This window comes from Chaetodon trifascialis, chromosome 6 (assembly GCF_039877785.1).
Source record: "Chaetodon trifascialis isolate fChaTrf1 chromosome 6, fChaTrf1.hap1, whole genome shotgun sequence".
Taxonomy (NCBI): domain Eukaryota; kingdom Metazoa; phylum Chordata; class Actinopteri; order Chaetodontiformes; family Chaetodontidae; genus Chaetodon; species Chaetodon trifascialis.
The window spans coordinates 26,289,933-26,316,204 of record NC_092061.1 but is presented as its reverse complement, the minus strand read 5'-3'; the positions used below and the strand labels follow the sequence as shown (position 1 = coordinate 26,316,204).

General features: G+C 42.4%; 1 protein-coding gene across 2 annotated transcripts; it reads left to right on the top strand.

Annotated features, from left to right (window-relative positions):
- The first annotated feature begins 5,298 nt into the window (after positions 1–5,298).
- Positions 5,299–26,042, top strand: fam189a2 (family with sequence similarity 189 member A2). Of its 2 annotated transcripts, XM_070964600.1 has the most exons (11): positions 5,299–5,943; positions 9,840–9,896; positions 13,456–13,566; positions 18,527–18,646; positions 19,836–19,943; positions 21,075–21,208; positions 21,427–21,562; positions 22,332–22,401; positions 23,154–23,366; positions 23,558–23,898; positions 25,215–26,042. In XM_070964600.1, the coding sequence occupies exons 1-11, from the start codon at positions 5,665–5,667 to the stop codon at positions 25,542–25,544; spliced, it is 1,899 nt and encodes a 632-aa protein (XP_070820701.1). In that variant the 5' UTR covers positions 5,299–5,664; the 3' UTR covers positions 25,545–26,042. The 2 variants fall into 2 exon arrangements, with proteins under 2 accessions (XP_070820701.1, XP_070820702.1); XM_070964601.1 differs by lacking the exon at positions 13,456–13,566 and having other exon boundaries at positions 5,317–5,943.
- The last annotated feature ends 230 nt before the right edge of the window (positions 26,043–26,272 follow it).

Here is a 26,272-nt window from a genome sequence, read left to right as displayed (position 1 = left end):
TGCTAGAACACCAAATGTGTATTAATCCACTGCTGAACAGTCCCCAACAAATCCACTATTTCCACCTGTTTGAGTAACATTTGATAAAAACTGAAGTGTCCAGCTGTTTTAAAAAATTACTGCTTTTGTAAAAATGAAACTATATATTTGAGCCATTTTTAAAATATCTACGTCCTCAGAAGAAACCACAAAGTACTCTGATACAGACTCACACATTGTTGGTTTTGATCTTCATGTGGAGTTTATCAATAATAAGAAGAATATAGAATAACACCACCCTTATCTTTTCAAAGCTGTGTCCCATTTCAGGACAGCTTGAGGGCTCAGTGAGGCAGAATCTGTCCTCTGAAGGTATGGCTGGATGAACTCCCAAAGCGGCCTTGGAGTGCTGTGCCTAGATTTTGACACAAAACCACTCTTCACAATCTCAAGACCAATAAAGCAGGAGTCACCTGAAGGCCTTTATCGTGTCATTTGATTATGTGGTGCATATTTCTAAACACATTTTCACAGTAAGCTTTGGCCTCTGGGAAAGTAGCCCTCTTAGCCAGGTTGGTAATCCAGTCTTGTCTAACAAAGACACATTTGTCGACTGTGTCCTTCCAAGGGGGAAGGCTCTGAATTGAGACACAACTTCTTTTATTATTCTGAACACATTTTAGACATTAAACACAAGCTAGCAGACATTTCCCCACACAAACCTACCAGACATGGAGAACAGTAAAAGTAAAATCTTTAATGTGCTGGCAGAATATTTTTTGTCTTCTATTAATCATCTACAGAGTGGACCAAAACAAATTTAGAAGGAATCCTGCAATAGATGAGTCCCAACTTTGAGTTGGGGTGTGTGTTCTGCCATGGTCTTGTCTGTGGTGGAGCTGACACACAGCTGTCTTTGGTTTGGGCTCCATTATCAATGTGACTGAATGGTGTCCCACATGTTTCACATATGCTTGATTGTATATCTCAGTTCACTCTTTACCTCCACATGAGTTACAAAGTGCTTACTGTCAGAATCCGAGTGCTAATGAGTGACGTCCTTCACATGGACTGGCATTGAACTCATGGAGTATACTGTATTGTCATGGCAGAGGATTATATTACAAATGAGACAGAGAGAATGAGAAGATTGACTGGACTGTGTCTGTTGAGTTTTTCCATGTTTTCACCTTAAAACACCAAATAAAACAAAAAGTCCTAATCACGTGTAGTGTATGTACCTTGATCATTTTGGCAAACAGGGATTTCATAACTCCCCAACTGATAATTAAGCCATTCAACTGATGCCTCATGTTAACTGCACATGAACTTCAGAATGCATTTTTGCACAGAACAAGGACTGTGGATTCTAACATTTGAAGGCACTGCTTCATGGTCAGTATGAAAAAGAATGATTATAGCAGAAACAAATCTTTCGACATACAAAGGAATGTGATCATATTGTATTAGAATGGGCTTAAAAACATCCAAGCCTATTCTTTAATCCTATGCTTCTTCTCCTTACTCACTGTCCTTGAAAGCCAACAGTCCTTCTTTCTAGCTGGTATAGTCATGTAAACCTATCTGTTGTCTGTCAAATCAGTTCCCTTTTCTGGTTTGGACGTCAGAATGCTGTGTACAATAGAGAAAGTATACATTTTCATTGTGTGGCTTCAGCAGAAAACAGCAGTTGACAACAGCATTAATCGACTAAAACTAGCTCAACAGGGCATATGCCTCTCTGAGGTAGACATAACTGATGTCTTAAATATTGCTCCAATCCACCCTTCACATCATCTTTTTGGACAATTTCACGATAGATCTCCCTTATGATAGCTTGTCTCTGTCCAAATTTCCATTCCCACTCTCGCTGCATCCACTCGCATGATGAGGAAGAAATTGGTCAGGACACACATTTGAAGTAAGTATCAGAGAGAGAGAGAGAGAGAGAGAGAGAGAGAGAGAGAGAGAGAGAGAGAGAGAGAGAGAGAGAGAGAGAGAGAGAAAATGTCTCCTCCCCCACTGAAAACATCTTGCCTGGGTCTAGACCTTTGATTCCACCCACTCCACCGAGTTGACTGATTTGCTTGCTGTCATGACATGAAACAGCGGTTTCTCATTTAAAAAAGCGGACATCCAATTAAAACATATTGCTGGCATCAAGATCTAAATGAGGATATAATTTTCCCCCCAAAAAATAATTTCTCAGTTTCAACATTGAATATATTGTCTTTGTGCTATTTTCAATTAAATATGGGCATTTCAGTGCTTTGCAAATCATCACATTGTGTTTCTATTTATGTTTTACACAGCATCCCAACTTTTTTGGAAACAGGATTGAATATCTATATATATATTGGACCGATTTCATCTTTTCCTCCGTGACAATTTGTTGTTAATATATATATGTAAGTATGTTTTAATATCTTGCCCATCCAGAGTAACAATCCACGTCTTTGGACTGTTTTGTTCTGTGTGGAACTCATGTCAACCTTTATTCTGTTTTCCTGGGTGGTGGTGGTGGTGGTGGTGGTGGTGGTGGAGAACCTTGAGGCCCTCTAGTCTCATTACTTTTTCTCAGTTCCATCTATTTATTTACTTTCTTTCTCTTTCTCCTCCTATTCCACTCTCAGCTCAGCTGATTGAGAACATACATTCTTTCAGAGAAACCAATCAGATTTTGCCATGACCTCTGGGAGCCAATCATCTCATTGCTGTCAAACCTTCCTTCCTCTGCTGCTGACAGCTGTCATTTCAGTGTCATACTGACACAACCCTCCTCTATCCTCTTCACCTCCAGTTTTCATCACTGAGCTCATCACTTGTCCAGGTCCACATCGTGTCTGTCCAGACCTTCAGGCATTGCTCTTCACTACCCCCTTAAAATAATGACATCACTATGGGATCTAAAGACTAAATAGTCACATCATAATTCTTCAGCTTTCCTGTTGTATGTCCTTCTATGTCAAATAAATTTAAGGCTCATTTTCAATTAAGTCTCCTACGATTGAACTGTAGCTCAACCGACTATTGTCATTATTGAGCAGTGATGTAAAGTGTGATATCTACTGTATATATCTTTCAAATATATATCAAATTGCATTTGTATTCTTGGATTCAGTACATCCAACACAAAATCATATTTTCTGACATGCATGTCACACCGTCAACAGATTTCATACAGAGTTTTTAATCTGTCAATTTAACGTCAGTTAAAATTGTCCACAGTGTTTTCTGTGCAGGTATGTAATTGCTGTGGGGACTTAGGGTCATTTCCACTTCTCATCCAAAATGCTTTTTGGTGAACATGAGTCAACTAGAGGTTAATCCTCATCTGATTTTATAATGCCATTCATTGCTTACAAATCGAGTCCAGATAGTTAAAGCTAATCATATATATTCAACTTCCATTGTTACTAAATCAGGAGCAGCCCAGGCTGAGAGTGAGCTCACGTATTCTTTCACTTCATACAGCTGATTATAAAACTGATTGTGCATATACATTTATGCTGAACTTTTCAGATTGTCTTTGTTAAGTACTGAAGATCTATGTGGACACTGCTTTATCTCAGTGTGTGCACACAGGCTATATCTAACTAAGATTATGTGGAACAAACAGTGAAGTCAAATGAAATTGTCTTATTGATCAAAGTACACACACGATTGTAAGGCAATTCTGAGACTTACATGTCTGCCAGGGTGTGCATTGAGACAGTGTGATGTGGAATTTTCTTAAATATTGATTTCATTTGGAAGATGTACACTGGTAATTTATCAGTATGAGGGTAATATACTTAAAGGCTTAGTTAACCCATATTACAGACACATAATTTATCTCCTCCTGTTACTGGCATCTGTCCATACACGTATATGAATTTTAGATGCATATATAAAAAGAATCAGCAATGTGTCATCTCATTCATCTCTCACTCATCAATAAATATCCATCATTTCCAATAGTGATATCCTACACATCTGTCTTAGGTCAATCTGTCACTAAAATCAGTTTTGGTCACTGGGACACTTGCTGCAGTTCTGCATGGAGCTAGTAGAAACACCTCCATCACACTGCCTCAGGCATCGTCATGTGATAAAGTGTTGAACGTCTGGCTTATGCAGCTAGTAAAAATTAATCATCATGTGACCCATGTCTAACACTTTAGTCACATGATGGCACCTGAGTGTAGAAAGCCAATAAGTGAAATATAAAAGAGATGCAAATGCACAGCGAAGCATGCACAAGGCGCTTCAAGTAGCAGGGGCCTGCAGGATGTAACAAGCAGGGTGTTGTTTGATTAGGTGCAGGCAGGTTGTCAGCAGAGATTTAGTGGTGACAGGTAAATGGTTGGTATGAGGCTCTCGGGACACAGCCAGGCCAACACTGTTGTCACATGAGCTTCAACAGCAACATACATTACTGAGGATTTATCACTGCTGGTACAGTCCTGGAATGATGTCTGAAGGTTACACATGATTCATGCACAGGTAGCTGCAGCACATCAGCATGGTGGACTCATGGAACCTTTCATTCTTTTTCAATGAGAATGGTATCTTTTCCAACTAGTATACAAAATGCTTCATTGTGGAGCTACAATGCAATGTAGAACTTTCAATTTCCTTTCCTACTTCTAGAGCCAACTCAGGTTATCAACCAAAATAGCCTCCTTTAAACTAGATGCACATTTTCAGTGTCCTGTGGGTCTTCAACTATCTCCATGTAAATTTGATGAGTATGAGCTCTTCTTTCCAGGAATATCTTCGTTAAATATTATTTCTAAAAATAAAAATAAAACCATCACTGCTTTTGAAAAGGGTTCCCAAACTGTTGTGTTCACAGTCAACAGTCAAACACCAAAATGAATTCATTTGGAATATTTTTGGTATATTCACATTCTTATTTGAGGTTAGGCTAAATCCCCTTGGAAAGAAATTGTCAATCAGGTTGATCAGTAGGTTCAAGTCTTGTGTCTTGAGTTTTGGTGACACAGCTCTTTCATACTCACTTGTAGGCTATGTTTAAAACTCAACTGTGAAAAACACGGAGCAAAGGTGGGCTTTAGTCGGTACTTAATATTTTTTTTTCTTTCTTTTTGTTTTGGTTAGGTAAATGGTTTGACACTGGTTTAATTGACTTTTATTATTAAAAAAAAACCCTGATTGGGCCCTGACAGCACATGTCATACCAATGACAAACACTGTATTTATTTCTAAATACAAACTGTGAAGAGTATCAGAGCCTGGGTTTGATGGGGGCCATTTTTCTTCCAGCCCGCGCTCTTCACAAGTGTGCGCGCGGGCCTGCGGAGGAACCACCCCTGGAATTGTAGAAAAATAAGAGGAACTGTCCTCCATGCGTGTGTGGGACTGAATGAGGCCCCGAGCAGGCGTTTTATTTATATTTTCCAAGAATCGAAGAAGGCACCCTGGCCTGTTTACATGTTACACATGGCCTGCTCTGCCCCTCCCCCGTCCTCACGTCTCTCTGCCCGCTGCCAAAAAATGTGAAAGTCAATCCAAGCGCTGCCGCTCAGTGAGCATGTTATTTAAAACTGGACACCATCATGGCAGGAGTACCGAGCGGCTCCACTGAACCGAGCGAGGATCCACCCTTGAACCCGTGAAAACAACTCTTCTCTGCAGAAAGTCCAGGTTCGACTAATTTTTGCATTTTCGACTGCTGTCGACATGTCGCTCCCAGTGGTGCTGCCGGGGTCTTGCTGTCCGGTTACTGGGACTTCGCAGCTCGCAGAGCCGTCTTACCGAAACCGACCGCGTGGCTTGTCCGCCTCTTCACGGATCGCTGGCGGTGGCTCTCGGCTGTTGCTGCCCGGGCGGCCGCTGCTCTCACTGGGCTTGTTGCAGCTGCTGCTCGGCGGCTCCATGATGGCGCTGTCCTTTGGAGCTCTGTCCCTCAGCAGCTCACCCCCCATCCGAAACTCCTGTCCCTTCTGGGCAGGCTCCTCGGTAAGTAAGCCACGGGCTTCAGTGTCATCAGTGTGCATGGCATTTATGACCACTGAGCCTCCAACATTATCGCAGACCCTTCCTGAGCGTTTAAAGCACTGCAGGCTGCATGAACAGCACGGGGGACGAAGGCGTCTGTTATTTCGCAATTTACCGTTTAAAAACAGAAATGGCTACAGAAAACTGATGCGTATCACAAAAACATGTTAGTTATAGCTACTTTGACAGGTTTCCATTAATGCTATTAATACTTTCTCTGTCAGGCTTCCTTATACATGTCGCTGTCAGAGCTGCAGTGGTACATTCATGTGCACCATGTTAATGCAGTGAGAGGCATGCAAGGTCCCTGTCAAAGAACCCAAATCCCATAAAACAAGACTGTTCTGCTGTTGATTATCTGTGAAGTGTTGATGCCTTCCTGATGGTGGTTTTGGTGACTGTGCAGCCTGCAGAGCTTGAGTCAGGCATAAAGGAAAACAACAGCTTATTTCTACTTGGGTCTTATTTCCACCACAGCTCCTCGGTTCTGTCAGTTTAGATAACATTGTCCTCACTGAAGCAGCTGATGAGAGTTTGGATCACAGCCACACATCACAAACAATGAGTACAACAGGGCCAGAAGTGGCAGGTTGGAAGCAGACCAACAGGTTTTCCAAACTCCTTTTGAAGAGAAAAAGGTGAATGATAGAATAACATATTAAACAAACTGTTCACAGTTTGACAGACCTGCTTCAACTCTGACCTCTGACTTTGTCACACTTGACACAGCTTTGGAAGAAAAATGCTCACACATAGTTTCATTGTAGAGGCCAGCCTTTGGAGACTTCTGGGACTTGCAGCTTGACCTGTAAATTGCTGACAAAGCTTGGGACTTGACTCGTTCAGATGCAAATGTTATGTCATTGTATAATCACTGTCATCATTCAGAGACCAGAAAGACTAGTTTGACTTAAAAGTTACTTTTAAAGATTTGTGACTTGAGACTTTGACAAAAAAAAAAAAAGAGATACATTGAGAGACATACTTCTTGTATGTTATTTCAACACAAACATCCTTTAAAAGTTTTGATACCTACACATTATAAATGAAATAAAATAATGTCATGTACCATGTTGTTGAATTATGTGCTCATATCAGCTTGAGTTACATTTTATTTTCAATCAGTAAAAGTGAAGTTTTGCAGAGTTTCCAGTTGGCTCTGGTCCACGTGTCCTGGAGGATTTCAGTGTCATGCACAAACAGGAAGAATTCCAGTCACATTTTTTCTGATTATGGACCCTATTTTCCCATGTTTTCTGCAACCTACTGTCTAACGGAGACAACGAATTCTGAAGTTTTTCGTGAGAGAGTGCTGCAGCAGGCAGCCACAAACACTTAACTGAAACACCACAGAAACAAAATACACCCCAGCAAAACGATCACCGCCATCTCTGGTTTGATTGAATTAAACTCTTAATTTTACCAAATTGAGAGAGGAACAAGAGAGAGGGTGGACATCAGAGAAGCGGTGTGTGAAGCCCGAACATTCTAACTCTGGAATTATTTTCACCTGACATGAAGACCTGAGAGATTACAGATTTACAACAAAAAGCCTAATTACTGGGGTAGAAAACTCTGGTTTTGTGACTCCTGAGCATCATGCCGTGCATTCAGTGCAGCTGTTGTGGCAGTGCTGCTTTTTTCCCCACAATCAAATATTAATTTCCACAATTCCAAATTGTTTACAATTCAATTCTATGTTCAAATGTAGAATATTCATTGACAACCTTAGTTAGATGACAGTGCTAATTGTCCAAAATGTTGGACCGATCCCTTAATTGGCTGAACATCACAGACAGCTGTGTAACTGTCATCCTTCACAGTTCAAAACACTTTCTGATCGTTAGTTGAATAATATGGCCTTAAATGCAAATCATATGTCCATGGAAAATGAGGAATTCTTGTTTGAAGTGAGTGTTGCTAGTGAATTTCATCCTGTTACACGGCCATCTTCCTCTGACACAACATCTCTTTCTGCTGCTCCTCCAGCCTTTGGAGAAGATTAAATTCCCTTCACTCCCTACAGTATTATACTGTATACCTCCATCAATTTAAAGCTGCTGAAGGACAAAGCCTTTTACTGTCCACTCCAGCTCTCCAGTCTCTGTGGCTGTACATTTGATTAGCTGGTACACATAGTGGAGCATTTAGCAGCTAAAGAGCCAGACATGTTTCTCACGAGTTGGAGACCGAGCCAAAGCTAAATGAACAGTCACTACTGGACTCACAATCATTGCTGGACAGAAACACGACTCCAAGTGTACACCCATGCTGCTCTGTATCTGTTGGATGTTTGTTTAAAATGTTTAGTTTAATCTGTTATTTTTTCAAAGATCAATTCATCATTCAGTCTACAAAGCGTCAGAAAATAGTGGTAAATACCCATCACCCAGAGCCCAAGGCCATGTTTTCATATTGCTTGTTTTGTAGCAAATATTCAACACTTTTTCTTGATAAATGATTTAAATGCTTATCAAATCGATTATATTGGTGATGAGTTTTTCATCTGTTGCTAAATTTAGATATGCAGATGTTTGTGACAAATGGTATACCCTTATCAATGGGTGTTTTCATCCCTTTCATCCGCACAGTGTCGCGCAAAATGTGGGCACCCCTGATCAAAATAACTTTTATGATGAAGGCTTAAGTGAACAGACTCAAATACATATCTGAAAATTATAGAGCAAGATTGCTTAAACATTTCTTTGCTTTGGGTTTGTATAGCCATTAGGGGCACAGGAAATATTGAGTGAGTGGAAGGAATAGTGGAGTCCACCAAATATCAAAAAATGTACGTGCTAATGTACTAAGCTCAGTCCAGACTTTGAAGTTGAAGAGAGGTTTGATATTTTAGCAAGAAAATGACTCAAACATACCGCAAAATCAATCATGAGCTCCAGGAAAGACAGATGAGCCTGTCCTCAGGCTTGAATTGAAATTCAGTTGAGAGATCTCAAACAGCCTGTGCAGGCAAGAAGGCAAATGAGTATATTTGCACTAGAGGTGTTTTCTGGAGAAAAAGTACGAAAGCAAGAATTGAAAGACTCCTAGCTGGCTACAGGAAGCATTTGTCAGCTGTTGTAGTTGCCCAAGGAGGAGTTCCAAAGTTCAAACTGACAGCATTCCTAAACTTTTTTACATGTCCTTTTTCCTTTTTATGTTTTGGAACTGTACAAAAATAAAAGTCATCTTGCTTTAAATTTTAGTGCTTCGTGCTTAACTTTATAACTTACAGGTCAAGTCAGCTTCTTACAATATCATTGTAAAAGGCATTTTGATCAGCACAAACTTGTGCACACCACTGTAGCTTTTCTGCTGCTGTTTGGTCCAAACCTATGACAATGCGACTGCAGCTGGAAACTTGTGTGACAAAGGGGGACTTTTTGTCTTAAAAGACTAACTGTATATATGCTGCTTGAGCAAACTGCTTTGACACTGTCACACCACTACTGTATGGGAATTCCCCCCCCCCCCAACAAAAAAACACTGATGTTGAGGAGGAAACACATCCAGTAGCTATGACATACTGTTTGTAACCTGCATTTATTAGAAAGTGAGGTAAAACATCACCAGCACATACACATATAACATAGCAGTCTTATTTACTCCATTTACATGGAGGACATGGGTGAAAACACACATGAGCACTTAAATGAGAGCTACACTCCTTCAGAGTAATAGAAAGCAATAAGTCGTTCAACTGCAATGTTTGTGTTAATAATGCTTTTTTTTTTTAAAAATCAGACTTTCACCTGGAGTTTTGTGTTTTATAGATATGTGCCTCTCTATACTTCTGTGATGTCTCTTTTTCATAGTACACATGAACATGAACATTATTTTTCTCCATGTGTTTCCAGGTCATTCTGTCAGGCATCGTAGGCCTTACAACATGGAGAAGGCCCATGCTACTACTGGTAAGGGACACAGTTTTCGTTCCTTCTACAAAACAGTGATTGATAACATTGATTACAATGTGGTGGTGCATTTAAATGAAAATCCAAAAGTAAAAAGGAAAAGGTAGATTTAAATTAGCACCTAGTCAGGGGTGTCCAACCATGTTCAATGGAGAGCCCAACAGTCTAGAGGACGCCAGGACTCCATCCTCTGATCAGCACTCCTTCAGGTAGAAAAGAAAAAGTCATCCATGCAATCACCTGCTAAGGTACTGTTGTACCTTAGTTGAAATGAATATCCACTCTCTGTGGCACATGATTGGACAAATCAGACCTAGATAAAGGATAAGGAGAAGTGTATTGAAATATGGTTTCCTTCGAAATACCTCACTAACTGCCTAACCAGAACAGGAAGTAAATGGTGTCAAGGGTTACATCATAGACTCTGCTAAGACAAACCTACTCAGAAAGGAAAAAGCTAATTAACAAATCTGAGAGTCTGTGATACCAGGAGATGAAGATGTAAAACAAACAAACAAAAAAAGACATTGAGTCAGAAGTTGGAGGTGTGCAGTCTGTTGCCTGCAGCCCATAATCTAACAACTCGCTGCTCCTCACTCTGTCATTTCTCCCTGCAATATTTTAAAATAATTTGCTATCAAGAAATGGAGAAATTTACATTGTGTTTCCTGTGGCTGCCACCCCGTTGTTCACTAATTGAAGTCATTGAATGTGAAGCACCAGTTGTAGAAAATGTGTTTGCATTAGCAGTAACTAAATCTTGATTTGATACGGCCACAGGAGAGTGAACAGTAAACAGTGACGCTGATATCAACCAGGTCAAATTACAAACTGCGACACTGCATTACATGCTGCATTGTTTCCTGTCAATGCGTTGTGTGTGTGAAGGCAATTTAAATCCAGTGTGGTAATGGCAGACTCTGCCATTTTTGACTGAAACAGCTTTATCATACAACATATCATCCGACCACATCTGAAAACATGGTTTTTGGCTGGTCCAATCACCCACACATTTGAATTTGTCTGTTGTTATAGTGGGCGACACATGCAATAATCTTACAGATGAGGCTAAAAGAGTGCTTTTACAGACAGTCTCTCCTCAAAGGCATTCATGATGTTGCACTTAGTTGTACACATGAAACTCACTCGCTGTATTTTGTCACCTCCACACACCTGGCCAATGACACCATGAGGTAGGTGGGATTGCATCGTCAGGTTGCAGAAATTGTCATAGTAAGTCCCCCAGTTCGAGTGTCTGAAAGGTGTGGGCATTGGGACTTCAGACCATCTGACAAGCCCTTCTGTTGAAGTACACTGACTGATGCCTTTAGTTTCTGCTCTGGTGTTTTTGGAAGTATCTTAGTATTTTGTAAAAGTTGAATTTTTGAAAATGATTCCATCAAGTCAACAGTTCATGGAGTAAAATGATGGAAGCATGAGTATGTTGTATTAACAGTGCTGAAGAAATTCAATCTGAACTGTTGCCTTTGTGGGTCCCCTGGCATTTCTATTTAAGTCAGGATGTAATGAAAGATTTAGAGCACTCAGAGAGTGTACTGCTACCAGACAGTGCCTGCTGGACCATGCTTGGCGTATGATACCCAAGACAACGCTGGAGGTGTGAGAGATTGATTAGGTTATTGATTATATGGAATCCCACACTTTCACAGCAGTGTCACTGGGGACTGTACTGGAAATGTCTTCTGTGTTGGTCCCAGAATATCAGATCAGCGGTGAGCTACTCTGGATCCATTCCCTCTTTTTAAGAAACCACAGTAAAGTAGCTGACTCACCACAGTCTGGAGAACTCAGTGGATCATGGGAAATGATTATCTGTCTTGACTGTCAGTCCTAAAGCAATCAATGTTAAATAACCATATTGCTATGTTTTGGACTCGATGCAACCAATACAGGGGTTCTCCGGCTGGCATGTATTGCCCAAATCTACTCTCAGATATCAGACTGCAGAAAAACGAAAAAGTATGACTGAAGCACAACGGATGAGCTTCGATAGAAAGACTTCAACATGCAGTCGGGTTCTCAAAGGTCTGAAAAGTGAGTAGGTGTGCCTTTTGAGCTGAGATGATGTTGTCAGACAGCAGGTGTAGGCAGTTATTTTTAAGTGTAATCAGCTGTGCCTGGCTGAGGTGCTGGTGTCAGCAAGAATGCTGTTGTCCCAGTAACGCTAAGCTACGGCGTCCTCCTCTTCCTCTGTGTTTGAACTCTTGATCTTCACAAGTTCAGATTCCCCAACAACACAAGTTCAAACTTGGTGCACACTGTATATTTAAAGGCCTACTGACTAACAGCCAGACGACAAACAACACAAGAGTCATGGACTTTGAACAACAACCCACATTAGCTTCCTAGTTAATGTCTCCTTATCTGTCAAACAAAGATGCAGGTCTATGCTTTGGCGAACAACAAAATCATTAATCACAGCCAACATCTGGTATGGGCTGAGACAGACAGCCGGCTGGTACGATCATTTTTATAGTTGCTAAATCTGCATAAATACAGGTCAGTGACAACAGCTGTGCTGTAAGATCAGCTGTATGGACGTTTAAAATGTGTGATCACAGAAAAAGTTAGAGACGACAGGAAGTCTTCTTAACTGTGCTGCCACACAGCTGTCTGTGGCAGGCAGTTACACACACCACCGCTTCCTCTCATCAGCCTCTGTCCAGTGTCCTCCTCGCTGTTGCCACTGTGTTTTAACGCAGTAAATTCATCATTAAGTTCTGTTGTGAGATAGCTGAAGTATTTCTAAGGTGCTGTTCTGCGGTGATGAAATCATTATTGTAGAGTTGCTATGTTGTCTGAAATCAACAGAAAATCAGGTTAATGACACCAGTCTGGTATCAGACTGTCAGCTTGTTACACTGTTTCCGCCTGAAGAATCAGCTGATCTCGGTGCAGTGGGTGCAGTGCAGTTCACAGGTCTGGACCCAATGACAGATAATGTATTCAGTATGTAATGCACCTGCTTCATGTGGACATACTCAAAGACAAGCAACCAGTTTGAAAGCTGGAAAGCTGATTAGCTTGTCAGCTGTAGCACACTAAACTGATTTCAAACCTACCTGGAAACGTTCAACATTTGACAGTTTGGATGGACTTATTCCTCAGCGTCACCACCGTCTGTCCTTCGCTTGCCAGAAACAGTTTCCAGTGGAAGGTTTACATCTTGTCTTCATGCTCCTGTTGGCACTCAAAGGCTTCGAGACTGACGGAACATTTCTGATGTGTCTTCAAAGACATTTTTTCCTCCTGAAAACATATTAACAATGAATTAGAAAATAGCTTTTACTCCAAAAAAGGAAGACTTCTGTGATTTCAGCTGGGTTTTATTCTAATCTGCTGTCTGTCATCTCATCTCTGTGTTTGGCCTGTGCCTCATGTCATTCACTTACTGTAACACCATTTGATTACACCTTGGTTTTTAAATATTTTTTTCACAGAATACGTCCACATGGTTAGACACAAGTGTTCAAACCACAATAATCCATCTTCCCTTCCTTCTGTCACCCACCCCCTCTCCCCACCCCTCCATCTCCAGGTCAATGTGTTTGTCCTGCTGTCTGTGGTGTGTGTGCTCCTTAATCTGGCTGGATTCATCCTGTGCTGCCAGGGAGCCCAGCTGGTTTCCAGTATGACCAGCTGCCAACTGGTGAGGCTGTTACCTGTTTGTGTCTGTCTGGTTTTGGTCTCATGGTTTGTAGATTTTCTGTATTTTTCTCATTCATGGTCTCTCTGTTCCTCCTGTGAAGAGTCAATAGGCATTGACATCGTGTGAGCATCATGCTTACTAATTGTTGATGTTAACCAAGCTTACTAGACCAGGATATAACATGGCAAGTAAACCGTGCAAAATTCAAGATCATATATTGCCAAGGACTCAGCAAGGAAATTAGATTTCAGCTGAAGCTAATGATGCTATCTTTGGAAACTGTTAGCTGAAGGCAATAGGTCAGATTGGTTTGTGTGTGTGTGTGTGTGTGTGTGTGTGTGTGTGTGTGTGTGTGTGTGTGTGTGTGTGTGTGTGTGTGTGTGTGTGTGTGTGTGTGTGTGTGTGTGTGTGTGTGTGTGTGTGTGTGTGTGTGTTCAAAATGAAATACATAAATAAACCAAATTCGGAAATTGTCTACTAGATCTGTAAAAACCGCCATGAAATGCTATTTAACCGCTGCTTCTTTTCCAACTAACAGAGTTGATATCAGGTCATTTTTATTTCAGCAGTTGTTTATTGAAGGCTTGTCTTGAGTCACAGATAAAGACTGAGGGCGAGTTGCTTAGGCTTTTGCAGCTGTGTATGCATTCAAGGGAGAATTGCGCAAATGGAGGAGGAGTTGTGTTAACAGAGGATGATTGCGTATTCTGCTGGATTTACTCTCTGGGAAAACTCTGTGAAGACAAGGCATAAACATTGCACCAATAGGATTTACAAGAATGAAAAGAAACATGCACTGAATATAAACACCATGTAAACAAGTAACATTTCCAGGTCATGAGACAGCCCATCAGGCCAGCTCAAAGCTCACAGCTTAATTCTGATTGTTGCAGAGCTTCGACCGAGAAAGACAATATGGAACTATACATCAGGTACAGTTCAATGTTTTCTTCCTCAGTACATATCCATTTAATGCATTGTCTGGAGAAAGCAGATTAATAACACAAAAGAAGCTTCATTTCTCAAGCAGGACTTTCTTGAACTTCAGCCAACTTTGAAATCGTATTGACCCTTCCCTGTTTGAGAGAGGCTGGTTGGCTGTGAGAGGCACAGCTTGACATGAACTGGAATAGAATAGTGTTGGAATAAAAAAAGTTAATTGATTGATTGATACTTTGGCTGATTATAATCATAATAACAATCTGGTTATACGTCTGTATTTATTCATATGATTTTTTCATTATGTCTAGTTATTGGTGTTTTGGACACACACCACACTGGATGTGTGTGTGACTGTGTTTGCGGGACTCACTGGAGTCAGTGGAGCTGCTGTACAGCTCCACAGCACCTCACTCTTGGCTTTGACCAGGAGGATTTCTTGTCAGTCAGGCTGCAGGAAATGTGATGAGTCTTGTTCAGGCCAGAGCTCCTCTGTGTGACCTTGTGACCTTTCCTGCTGTTGTGTTGCCTTTCCTTCCTCTCTCTGCCAGGTTTCCTCTCCTCTGTCTCTTTCCTCTCACCCTGTTTTTCACCTGTATTTATGTCCATCTGGCCTATCTGTTAGGGTGTTGAATGTATAAGAATAGATGCAGTTATGCAGTGTTTTGCACTCTGCTCTATAAATAGAGGTCAGTGTGTATGTTTGGTGTGTGCGTGTGTGTGTGTGTGTGTGTGCGTGTGTGTGTATGTGTGTATGTGTGTGTGTGTGTGTGTGTGTGTGTGAGAGTGTGAGTGTGAGTGTGAGTGTGAGTGTGAGTGTGAGTGTGAGTGTGTGAGAGCGTGAGTGACCCTGTTTTAATGCTGATGCAGATCAAGTGCAGTACTCCAAATGTAGCTTCATTTGACGTCATGTGTAAACAGATATTTTCATCTGTAAATAATACTTGAGAGACTCATGCTTGCGCAGAAATAACTTTGGAGGCACATTGTTGTTATTATTATTATTGGAGTAGAGATACAAATAAGCCTGTATACTTACTTTGTACATAATGTTGAGGTTTCGAAAAGCATTATCGAATCTGAATCCAGAGTGAGACATTCAGCGGGATATCCCTCTCATGTCCGTGCACGTAGCCTAGCTTAGCATAAAGACTGAAAGCAGGTGAAAACAGCTAGCCTGATGAGTATGCTGTATCCATACACAGAGAGAAATGTAACAATGATGCCCAGCCCTTCAGCATGGCGTCCTCAAAGGCTTCCCCCTGGAAATTGGTTAGCAGAGGTGTTACAGGCTGCTCATCCAGGAACCATTCCATCAATGAACACCCTCCACCACAGCTGCTTGCTTCAACTTTTTGAAGCTAATCTGCTAATGCTGCTAATTGAAAACATAAAATGAAATAAATGACAGCCACATAAACTTGTTGTTTTGGCTGTAAGCCATTTCCATGGGAAAATATGGCAGGTTTTTTATGGATCCAAAGAAAAGTCATAGTAGCATTTTCTTGCTAAGAAATGTCCAGCAGCTTAGATCTCTGTGAGCCCAAAGACTGGTCTGGATGAACTTTCAGTGATCTTTGAACAGCTCAAAAAGCAATGCATGTAAGCTCCAGGTGTCAGTTTACATCATAACAGGGATCCCAGTGTTTCTCTTCATCATGAACATTATGAAGATCATCTTCCCATTGTTTTAGAGGGTCTTTCAGTTATGTCTGTCGTAACTCAGCAAGCTATAAAAATATACAATTCAACTTTCATTTAAGTAGATTAATTAGATTCAATTAGATTACAATCTTCACAATTGGTCCATGAAGGGCAATACCCTAACTGAACATTTGTATTGATAGTGTGCTGGACTTGAAGTTAAAAAAACAAACTGTACTTCTTTGTTTAAAAGAAACGTGAGAGCAGCAGAGTGGTGAAATGTACATTATATTGAATTTAAGACTACAGGAAGTATTGAGTTTGCATCAGCATCCCGTTTGATCAAATTGAAATGGAAGCAGGTCAGAAAGTAGGGAGGTTTCTTCCGAACACATCATCAAATACACAAAAACAAATGGACAAATTAGGAATAAAAGTCCACCAGCTCTTTGGTTTATCCTGCATTGATCTGGAGGTGGTTCTGCTGGCACCAGTCCACAAATCCTTGGGTCAGCTCTCTATTCCCAGCATCCCCATCTGAGAACTGCACTGTAAAGGGTCAAAAGGAGAGGAGCCCACACTGTTCTCTGTGGGGGCCCTTGGAGTTGAGTTCTGACGTGATTTACTCAAGTCGGCAGTGCACTAAGCATTATGTTCATGGACCAACATTGCATCAACCAATCACAGCCTTCTGATATTATCTGCTTGCTGCTCTTGTGCTTCTTTCAAAATTCCTTCGTGCTTTGCAGGAAGTAAGCTACGTTTTCCAGAATCCTCAGTAAAACTGAACAAAATCCTTTACAATTTCAGGGTGTAGACTGGGGTTAAGGTTAGGGTAAGGCAAGTTGTAGTTATGTTTAGAATAAGTCTCCAGGAAATGAATGTCAGTCTATGTAATGTCCCCAGAACTGATGGAATTTATATAAAATCAGTGTGACTGCACTGATCTTGCTGTTAATGTTGTTCTGCTCCAACTGATCCTCTATCTTCGCCCTGTAGCTGCTTTTTCCCCTCCCTGATTCTCCTTCTCAGCTCCCTCTGCACCTTCTTCAGCTCCTCTTTATTTCATGACCTAAAGACCTTCTTTGTTTTTCTTGAGGGCAGCCTTTATGTCAGGAATAAGCCAGCATTTGTTGTTGGAAAAGCACAGTCCAATTCTGATGGGTACGACATTCTCCACATAGCAGTTAATCATCCGTCATCATCTTCTCACTGCAAGTGGCAGCTGGCTGCCTGTAGAGGTTTGTACACAGGTAGGAGGTGCAGCAGGTTGTGATCAGCTCAGGGAGAGGTGATGAGTTATATGCCTTCTTGGTTTGGGCCTGAAATACATCCATTATTCTATTGTTTCTGGTGTAGCATGTAACATATTGAGTGAATGTGGGCAGAAAGCAGGACAGAGTTGATTGAAATCACCAGACAAAAGAGGGCATGTGGGTGTTGTGTCTGCAGCCTGCTTGGAACTCAGTGGATGTCATTAGAGGCGTGTCAGTGTCTGCAGAGGGAGGAGTATACACCGCTGTGGCAATAACCTGCAAGAATGTCCTCAGTAGGTGGTATGGCCTCATGCTGACAGCTGACAGCTCAGTGTCCTTACTGCAGAGTTGTTCTTTAATCGTGATGTGCCCAGAGTTCCACCATCTATCGTTAACTAACATGGCCAGCCCTCCTCCCTTCCTCCCACCACTCACCTTTGTCCTCTCCACCCACTTCACCTGGAAGCCCTCCATCACAGTGTTTGTGGCCAGAGTTAGTGTATTCAGTCATGTTTGTGTGATCACCATAATGCTACACTCCCAGTCTTCCCCCTGGCGCCAAGGCAGCGCCGCTAACTCATCCATCTTACTGGGGAGAGATCTCACATTTGCCATGATGATGGAGGTAAGACTAGTTTGCAGCTTCTCCTCCCAGCTGGGTGCTCAGCCCTGGTACAGTTTCCCTGTCTCTTCCACCTCAGCTGCTGGGCAACATCAGGTCTCTCCCCGGGAAGCACAGGTTACCAAGCACCATCCATTGACAAGATAAAAAAAGTACTTGCATGTAAAGTACTAAAAAACAAGAGGAGGAAGCTCAACGGTGAGTGAGAGCTGCTGTATGGCGCCATCTTGGAATGCTAATGAGCTGAGAGTATCTGAGAATTTAGATTCTTTTTTATTCACCAGAATATTTAAGATTAAGCCTCTGGGGACCAAGAACATCTGCAGCAAGTTTCATGGTGTATTCTTGTCAGAGATGTGTTGTGTGTAGCTGGATGGTTGATTGAGCTGCATAGTGTGCTTTTTATTATTTTGAAGCTGCTCCTGTTGAAGAGCGTCACAAATTGTTTCAACTCCTATTGAAGAAAACCCCCTTTGTGTGTTTGTGTGTGTCATTTCAGAGTGAGGCTGGAGATGTGTGTTACTGCTGCTCCCTCTCCCCCACCTCCAAATGTCCTGAGGAGAAGCTGCTGGTGCTCCACCCTGCTCACTCCTGCAACACCATGAGGATCCTGCTCAAGGTACACTGCTGAGTATGCACTGTGAGCTGACCAGAGAGTACACCCTGAGTGGTGATTCACAGTTAGCTGGACTTACTGAGGTATGCCTGAAGGCTCACACGCAAACAGTGAACTCACAGCTTAAGTTGCTACAATGCGAGTGGATTTTAAGAGCATGAACATGAACACGAAATGAGATCACTTTAATCCCAGTACACTAGACACATGCTTCAAATGTAAGAATGCAGAAGAATACATGAGAGCGTAATGAGGGAGGAGGGTCTTGACATGATTAGCCAGAACAAAAGAAGAGTGATCGTGCACTAATAGACTTGTGTTTCTTAGAACATAACCAAGCTAAGTATGAAGGGACCCATCATCATGTGTTGCTGCGGGAGGAAAATATGTGGCAGAGCGTCATCAAGTTTTTGAAGCTAAATGCTAAATGACTCGGGCGTGGGTGTCACAACTGGAATAAGATTATAAAGTGTAGAGGCCCATGTGATCTTCAGGGTTTCTGTACATTGTAATTAGTGCAACATTTGTATATTCACCTCTTTAATTATTGTTTTTCTCTGCTTGCCTGTTCATGTGATGGTATACTGTATTTGCTACCAAGACTGAATGTCGTTGAAAAGGCCCAGTAAAACTATTGTTCAGAAAAGGAAAGCACAATTAAATAGTACACATATGCACATATTATAGTCACATATTTTGTTAGGAGCCATCGTAGGTGTGCAAAATGCTGATGTTTCCCACATAAACACAGAGTATATAACTGAGACTTAGAACTGAGCGGTCTGATGTGTGTAGAGGTGTGCGCTTGTTTTAGTCAAGGTCAACACAGTGGACGACTGTGTGTGATGTCACTGCGCTCTGTCGGGGCATTTCTCCAACCAGAGGCTGCAGATGTATCAGCATATGTGTCCTGCTGCCTTCAGGTGGCTGCAGGGATTCAGTGAGCTGAAGGAGAAGCTTTTCATACAGTATAAAGCAGCTGTGAGCGGCAGATACTGTAATAATCACTCAGATCATAGATCAACGCAGATCTACTGACGTTCCTGCTTTAACCACATTTAATGTAGTTATTTTAAGCAGATTTAAACGTGTACTGTTTGGAGGGTGATTCACTGGGATGGTTTATTCACAGACTCTGAGCACATAACTCAGCCTGTTTTAACTGATGTGATTGTGTCTTTTTCTCTCCCAGAAAGTGCTGTTTGCACTGTGTGCTCTGAACGCTCTGACCACAGCTGTGTGCCTCATGGCAGCTGCCCTGAGATACCTGCAGATCTTCACCACAAGAACGCCCTGCATGGTATGAGCCCACCACAGTCAGGTCTGCTGCACAAGGCTCATGTTGGCTATTATCTACTGTGGGCTGCTGCTGTAGCCTGCTGCTTACACTTGTCCAAATCAGAGTTAACATTTGAGATGATGATAATGTGTTTATCCAGAGTAACTGTGTAGTCTGAGTGTCAAAGACAAATATGTATTCCTGGACTCTCTAAAATACAAAGAGACATATGACTAAAATATGAGAGTAGAGGTAACTAGAAACCTATGGAAAATCCACATTGCTCCATCACACAAATTAAACCCACATGGAGATGGGATCTGGGCAGCCAGCGGCCACAACAAAAAGCATTAATTTGCCAAAAAAAAAATAAATAATCACAACAGAAAGCAGCATATGTCACCAATGAACAGTCAAATTCAACAACAGAAACTCTGAAGTGTGGGTCTACACCAGGGGTGGGCAACCTGTTCCACAAAGGGCCGCTGTGGCTGCAGGTCTTCTTTCCAACCAAGCAGCAGCACACCAGACTTGACTCATTCAATCAACTGATCTCACTCTTCAGACAGCTGATTGGTCAAACTGTGAGCTCTTGCTCCAACCGAGAAGACCTGCAGCCACAGCGGCCCTTTGTGGAACAGGTTGCCCACCCCTGGTCTACACTGACCCCCTTTATTTGTTTCCTGTCAGCATGTTAACATGGATATTGAGCTCATGTCTGTGGACCAGTCCCACTTGCACATTTTCCAAGTGTTGAACAAGTCCTTTAATAACACGTCATGCACATGACCGGCCACATCAGCCAGCTTTATCGTGTGAAGCCTCAGAATTGATTTTTGACACTGCAAACAGCAGTCGAGGGCACACTCTAATAATCACTGCAGGGTCTGTTTAGTCTGTCCTGACCATTTCACATGATCTTCACCAGTAGATGGAGTAGCCAGCCTGTCATGCAGTTTGTCTCATCTGTGCCTTAGAAACATAAACAGCCTTGAACCTCAGCCAAGACCATCTAGATGTTATTAGACCCTCTGTGACAGCTTTATGTGCATCCTGCCGTAATGTGACCAGAGTGTCACACTGCCTGCTTGAAGAAGTGCGCCTGATACAGTAGCATGATGTGTGATGTCACGTGTCCCCGCTCTGTGATAGGACGAGCCCAGAGCCACAGTGGAAGAAAGGGAGGAGCCTGCTCAGGTCCAGGACCCAGATGAGTTTGTGGCCCCAGCCCCTCCCCCTTCCTACTTCTCCACCTTCTACTCATACACACCTCGCCTGGCTCGCCGGTACACACACACACACACACACACACACACACACACACACACACACACACACACACACACACACACACACACACACACACACACACACACAGAGTCAGTCAGTCAGTCAGTGATACAGTGTCTCTGTCTCTCCTTGTTTTCAGCCTTGATGTGTCACACTCATTGGGTCGAACACGATAGCTCACTCACTGGTTTGCTGTTTGACTTGCTTGTTTCAGGATGCTTGGTGACAGCGTGATTCCCCTCCCTCATATCTACGGGGCTCGGATCAAAGGAGTGGAGGTCTTCTGTCCGTTAGACCCCCCACCTCCATATGAGGCTGTTGCTGGAAGCGCCACCAATGCAGTCACACAGGTACAGAGCAAATGAGCGTCCCTACACTATAGCCCAGCTCATGGTGACGTAAATATCTGAGATTTAATAAACAATCATAAACTGACCGTCATTTTTTTTAACATAGACACATAATTAGGAATGTAACTAACAGTTACTTTCGTTGATTAATCTGCGATTATTTTCACAGTTCTTGAAAAATGCTTGTCACAGTTTCCCAGAGCCCAAAGTGACACCTTCAGATTCCTTCTTTTTTCCAGCCAACAGTCGAAAAACCCAAAGAATCTTTATTTACTATCATAAATGACAAAGAAAAGCAGCAAATCCTCACCTTTCTGAAGATTTTGATGTTTTTATTTGAAAAATGTTGTCAAAGCTACAGAATCTCTTGAAGGAAGCTGCAGCATCTGAGAACATTGTTTTACTCTTTTAGTTCCAGGCTGAATATGCTGCATTAGTACTACTGAATTGGACACTTTTCTTTGCCTGCAAACATTTTGCAGTTACTTACTGCTTTACCACATGACTAAAACAAGCTAACATGATGAGTGTGAGGTGGCTGAGTGGTCACTGTGATGGGTGACCTACCTCAACCAAAACCTGGGTTTTCTGTTTTTCTACTGCAATGTTTAACTAAAAGGTGAACAAATTTGGTAACTGACAACTTGTCATGTTTCTGAATGGTGGGTGTTAAGATGTAAATTCAGATTTAATTGATAAGATTAAATCAGATTAAACTTGTTATGCATCCTTCATATAATAGAAGCGTGATGGTCTCTGTTTGTTTCAGGAGACAGAGATAGCTCTGACAGACATGGCTATGAACCAGACTACCTCTCCACCAGGAGCCTCTGCAATAGGTAGGAAACGTCCACACAGCAGGCAAGCGGGTGGTGGGGTGGGCTGCACCCCCCACACTCCTCCCACACCCCCACTGCACTCCAGACAGAATGTGCCCGCCTGTGTATTTGGCTGACAGGTCTGGGAATAATAAAACTCAGAGACAACGGTGCTGTGAGTCTTTGTGCTGCCCTCTGATTGGCTCTTCAGGTAGAACAGTAATTGTCACAGCATCATGCTGTAAAACAGTTTCACTTGCTAGACAAACTGTGTTAAGACATGTTTTGCTGGTTTATATTTTCAGTTTTTATGCTTCCAAGCCGATGACAGCTGTGTGTACTGTACGTCCATCCATCCCATTCTATCTCAGAAACACTTTGAGGGAAATCCTTCAAATTTGGCACACATGTTTGTTTGGACTATAGGATGAATGATTAAATTTAAGCGCTCAAAGTCCACTGTGACCTCATGTCCGTCCATGCCTGGAGGGAACTTCATTACAACTGACACTAACGTCCACTTGGACTTGAGGATGAACTGAGTAGAATTTGGTGTGGTGAAACTTCAGCACACCTGTGAGGACCAAACCAGATTAAGAATTAGATTCTAAGTCAAGTCTCAGGATTTTCTACAAGATTGTACTTAGCAACAAGTGTGAACAGTGTGCGGCTTTAGTAGATTTCTGTCATTTTGTGGGAATGTTTGACTACATGACTCTGAATGGCAGCAATTCTAATAGAACTTATGTCCATCTGTCTATGTTTGGTCTTAGACACAAGTGCCGAAATAGTATCGGCATCACCAGACATCCTTCCACCAGCCAAGCTCCAGCTTCCTCCTCTTCCTCCTCCTCCTCCTCCTCCTCCTCCTCCTCCTCCTCCTCCTCCTCAGCAGCAGCAGAATGCTCCAGCAATGATTCCCTGGCGGAAACCAAGGATACACCGCTCCAACAGTGACCCAGTACTGATGGACCTCGCTGCTAAAGGTTGGCTGTTTTTGCTCATGTGGAACTGTAGAATCTGTAGAAACACAGGGAGTGGATTGTTGTGTGTAATGGCACAGCTTGTCACATTTGGTGCAGCTGCAGATTTATCAGCAAATGACGATGTGTTCACTATGTGTGGTTAATAATTGGAGAACCTGAACCTTCTTCTTTCCCTCTGATGTCTGCTGTAGTGCAGAGCAGCAGCGACGCTCCCCTCGCTCCCTCTCCTCAGACCACAGATTCTTCCACCCAGACATCGCAGCCCACGCTGGCTGCCCACGCCCAAAGCCATGTCACACTGCGACGGGGAAATAACGACAGTAGGACGCCCCGCCGGCCCCGGCCCTCCTCCATGGTGGACTACCAGAGCTACCGACACACACAGCAGCTGGTCAGGAGAATCCTGGAACAGCCGGCAGCCCAGGGCCTGACCCCCGAGGTCCAGGAGCTGGTGGACAGCATACGAAATGTCCTGCAGTCTGATCAGGAGCACATGGAGGAGGCTGTACGCTGTGCCAGTTTCATAGAACAGGTTGGAGTTCATGCGTGCCGAACATTTATCATTCAAAACCACAAAAAACAACAACGCTCAGTAGTGGTAATATTATGAGAAAGAATCTCATGAAAAGACCAAAACCAATGGTGTGTTAGTATGTCCTATTACATAAATGCAATGTGTGTGTGTGTGTGTGTGTGTGTGTGTGTGTGTGTGTGTGTGTGTGTGTGTGTGTGTGTGTGTGTGTGTGTGTGTGTGTGTGTGTGTGTGTGTGTGTGTGTGTGTGTATTTTTTAGGTTCAGTAATTTCAAAAACATCTGCTAGGTTTTATCAAATGTTAATCAAACAGGAAGAACATTTGGTGCTCTAGTGAGCTCCATAAACTCTGGTTTATGGCTTTAACGGGGAAAAGGAAGAAACCTCAGGAAGAGCAACAGAGGAGGGATCCCTCTCCCAGGACAGACAGACAGACAGACAGACAGACAGACAGACAGACAGACAGACAGACAGACAGAGGTCATGCATACAGAACAGATCAGCAATGAATCACAATATATACAAAGTGTGATGACCGAAATACAGCTATATGTTAAAAAAAAAAGTGATTAGCTGAGAAAGACAGCCTCACACAAAGGAGTATTCACACTTAGATGTTAAGATGGTCGTTATCATTATTTTGTCACAGACACCACACCAGTTATGAAATATATGAAATACTCCAGAATGCTCCAGAGTGCTGAAAATATACAGGAATACATAATAATGGAACTGTTTTATGTCAAACCCTGTTGTATTTTCCCAGTCAACATCACAACATGATATTTATGTGATGACTCTCCTTTTTCTCCATTATCAAATACAGACAAACTGCAGCATATTGACTAGGAATGAGTATTATTTCTTAGAATTCACACTGAGGCTGAATCTTGTAGTCTTGTTTTTTTTTTGTTTTTTTTTTTAGAAGTTCAAAAATAGTTTCAAACTGAATGTCAAACCGATGCCCTGACCGTGGGTTCTCTCCGGCCACTCCAGCTTCCTCCCACAGACCAAAAACATGGTCATTAGGATAATTGGTGACTGTAAAAATTGCCCCTAGGTGTGCGTGTGTGTATGGTTGTTTGTTTGTGCCCTGCAACTGGTCCAGGGTGTACCCCGCAACCCCGAAAGGGATACGCAGTATAGAGGATGGATGGATGTTAGACTACATTGGTTTTATCTGGGTGGAGCTAAAAAACTGCCTGCTATGTGTATGTCCAATATTCAATCAGTCCAAATTAATGACTGATGTTTTTGTTCTGTGCTCCATCTGTATTTTACGGTGTCATGAACATTAATTTCCTGTTTGCTTTCAGGTGTTCACCGACTCAGACATGGGTCCCAGTCAGCCTAGACCTCCTCAGCAGCAGCAGCAGCAGCAGCAGCAGCTGCAGCAGCCAGCAAGCGGTTCCTCTCAGACTTTCCCTCGTCCCCCCAGGAGAAGGCCTGGTCTGCTGCACCTGCAGAGCTGTGGGGACCTCAGCTCCTTCACCTGTGCTGCACTGGAGGCTGTGGAACATCGAGGAAACGGTAGAAAAGTGGGCTCCAGAGCAGGTTCAAGGGCAGGGTCAAGGACAGGGTCCCGCCTGGATCATCCTGAACGGCCTCACAGTCTGATCGGAGTCTTTAGGGAGACGGTGCTTTGAGGGAAAACCAGTCAAATATCTTGGCAACACAGCTGGATGCTGCCCTGTCTGTTGCTAAACTTTGAGAGAAAGCTATTATAATCCAACCACTGATGAGTGTGTGTGTGTGTGTGTGTGTGTGTGTGTGTGTGTGTGTGTGTGTGTGTGTGTGTGTGTGTGTGTGTGTGTGTGTGTGTGTGTGTGTGTGCGCGCGCGCGCGTGTGTTTTGACAGTGTATGAGTGCAGTTTTTCAAAAAAGATTTTTGTTCCTCTAATACTGTTTTTGTCACAATTTGTGAACTCGTGAATCTTGTATTTAAACATAGTACCCAGCAGCTGATGTTTTGTATGCTTTCTAAGTATTGATTGAGATTTTTACAATGTAATTACAATGTAATGAGTTTTTTTTTGTTCCAACCAACTCAATACAGCTATACATGAAAGCAGTTCTTCTTGTATTTAATGTTCATGTGCATTGGCATCAACATTTTCAGATACTAATAAAACAATAATGCTTTATTTTATGGGTCCATAATTTCTTCAAAAGTTTCTCGGAAGGAAATTTGGTAGTAATTCTAGGAAAAATATGGATGGAAAGAAAGGTAAATATATCCATTATTCATTTACTATCAGAAACATTATTTTCCTATATGTTGACGTGTGCTTTTTCATGTTTACCAGACCTGTGCACCTGTGGAAAGAAGCTCTGCTAGCAGTCAGTCAGAACTGAAGTGTGCCAGTAGAGTTTG

Coding starts and splice junctions, on each gene's coding strand:
- fam189a2 (XM_070964600.1), top strand. CDS start 5,665: ATGTCGCTCCCAGTGGTGCTGCCGGGGTCTTGCTGTCCGGTTACTGGG. Junction 9,897..13,455: donor GAAGGCCCATGCTACTACTG/GTAAGGGACACA, acceptor CTCCATCTCCAG/GTCAATGTGTTTGTCCTGCT. Junction 22,402..23,153: donor ACCAGGAGCCTCTGCAATAG/GTAGGAAACGTC, acceptor GTTTGGTCTTAG/ACACAAGTGCCGAAATAGTA.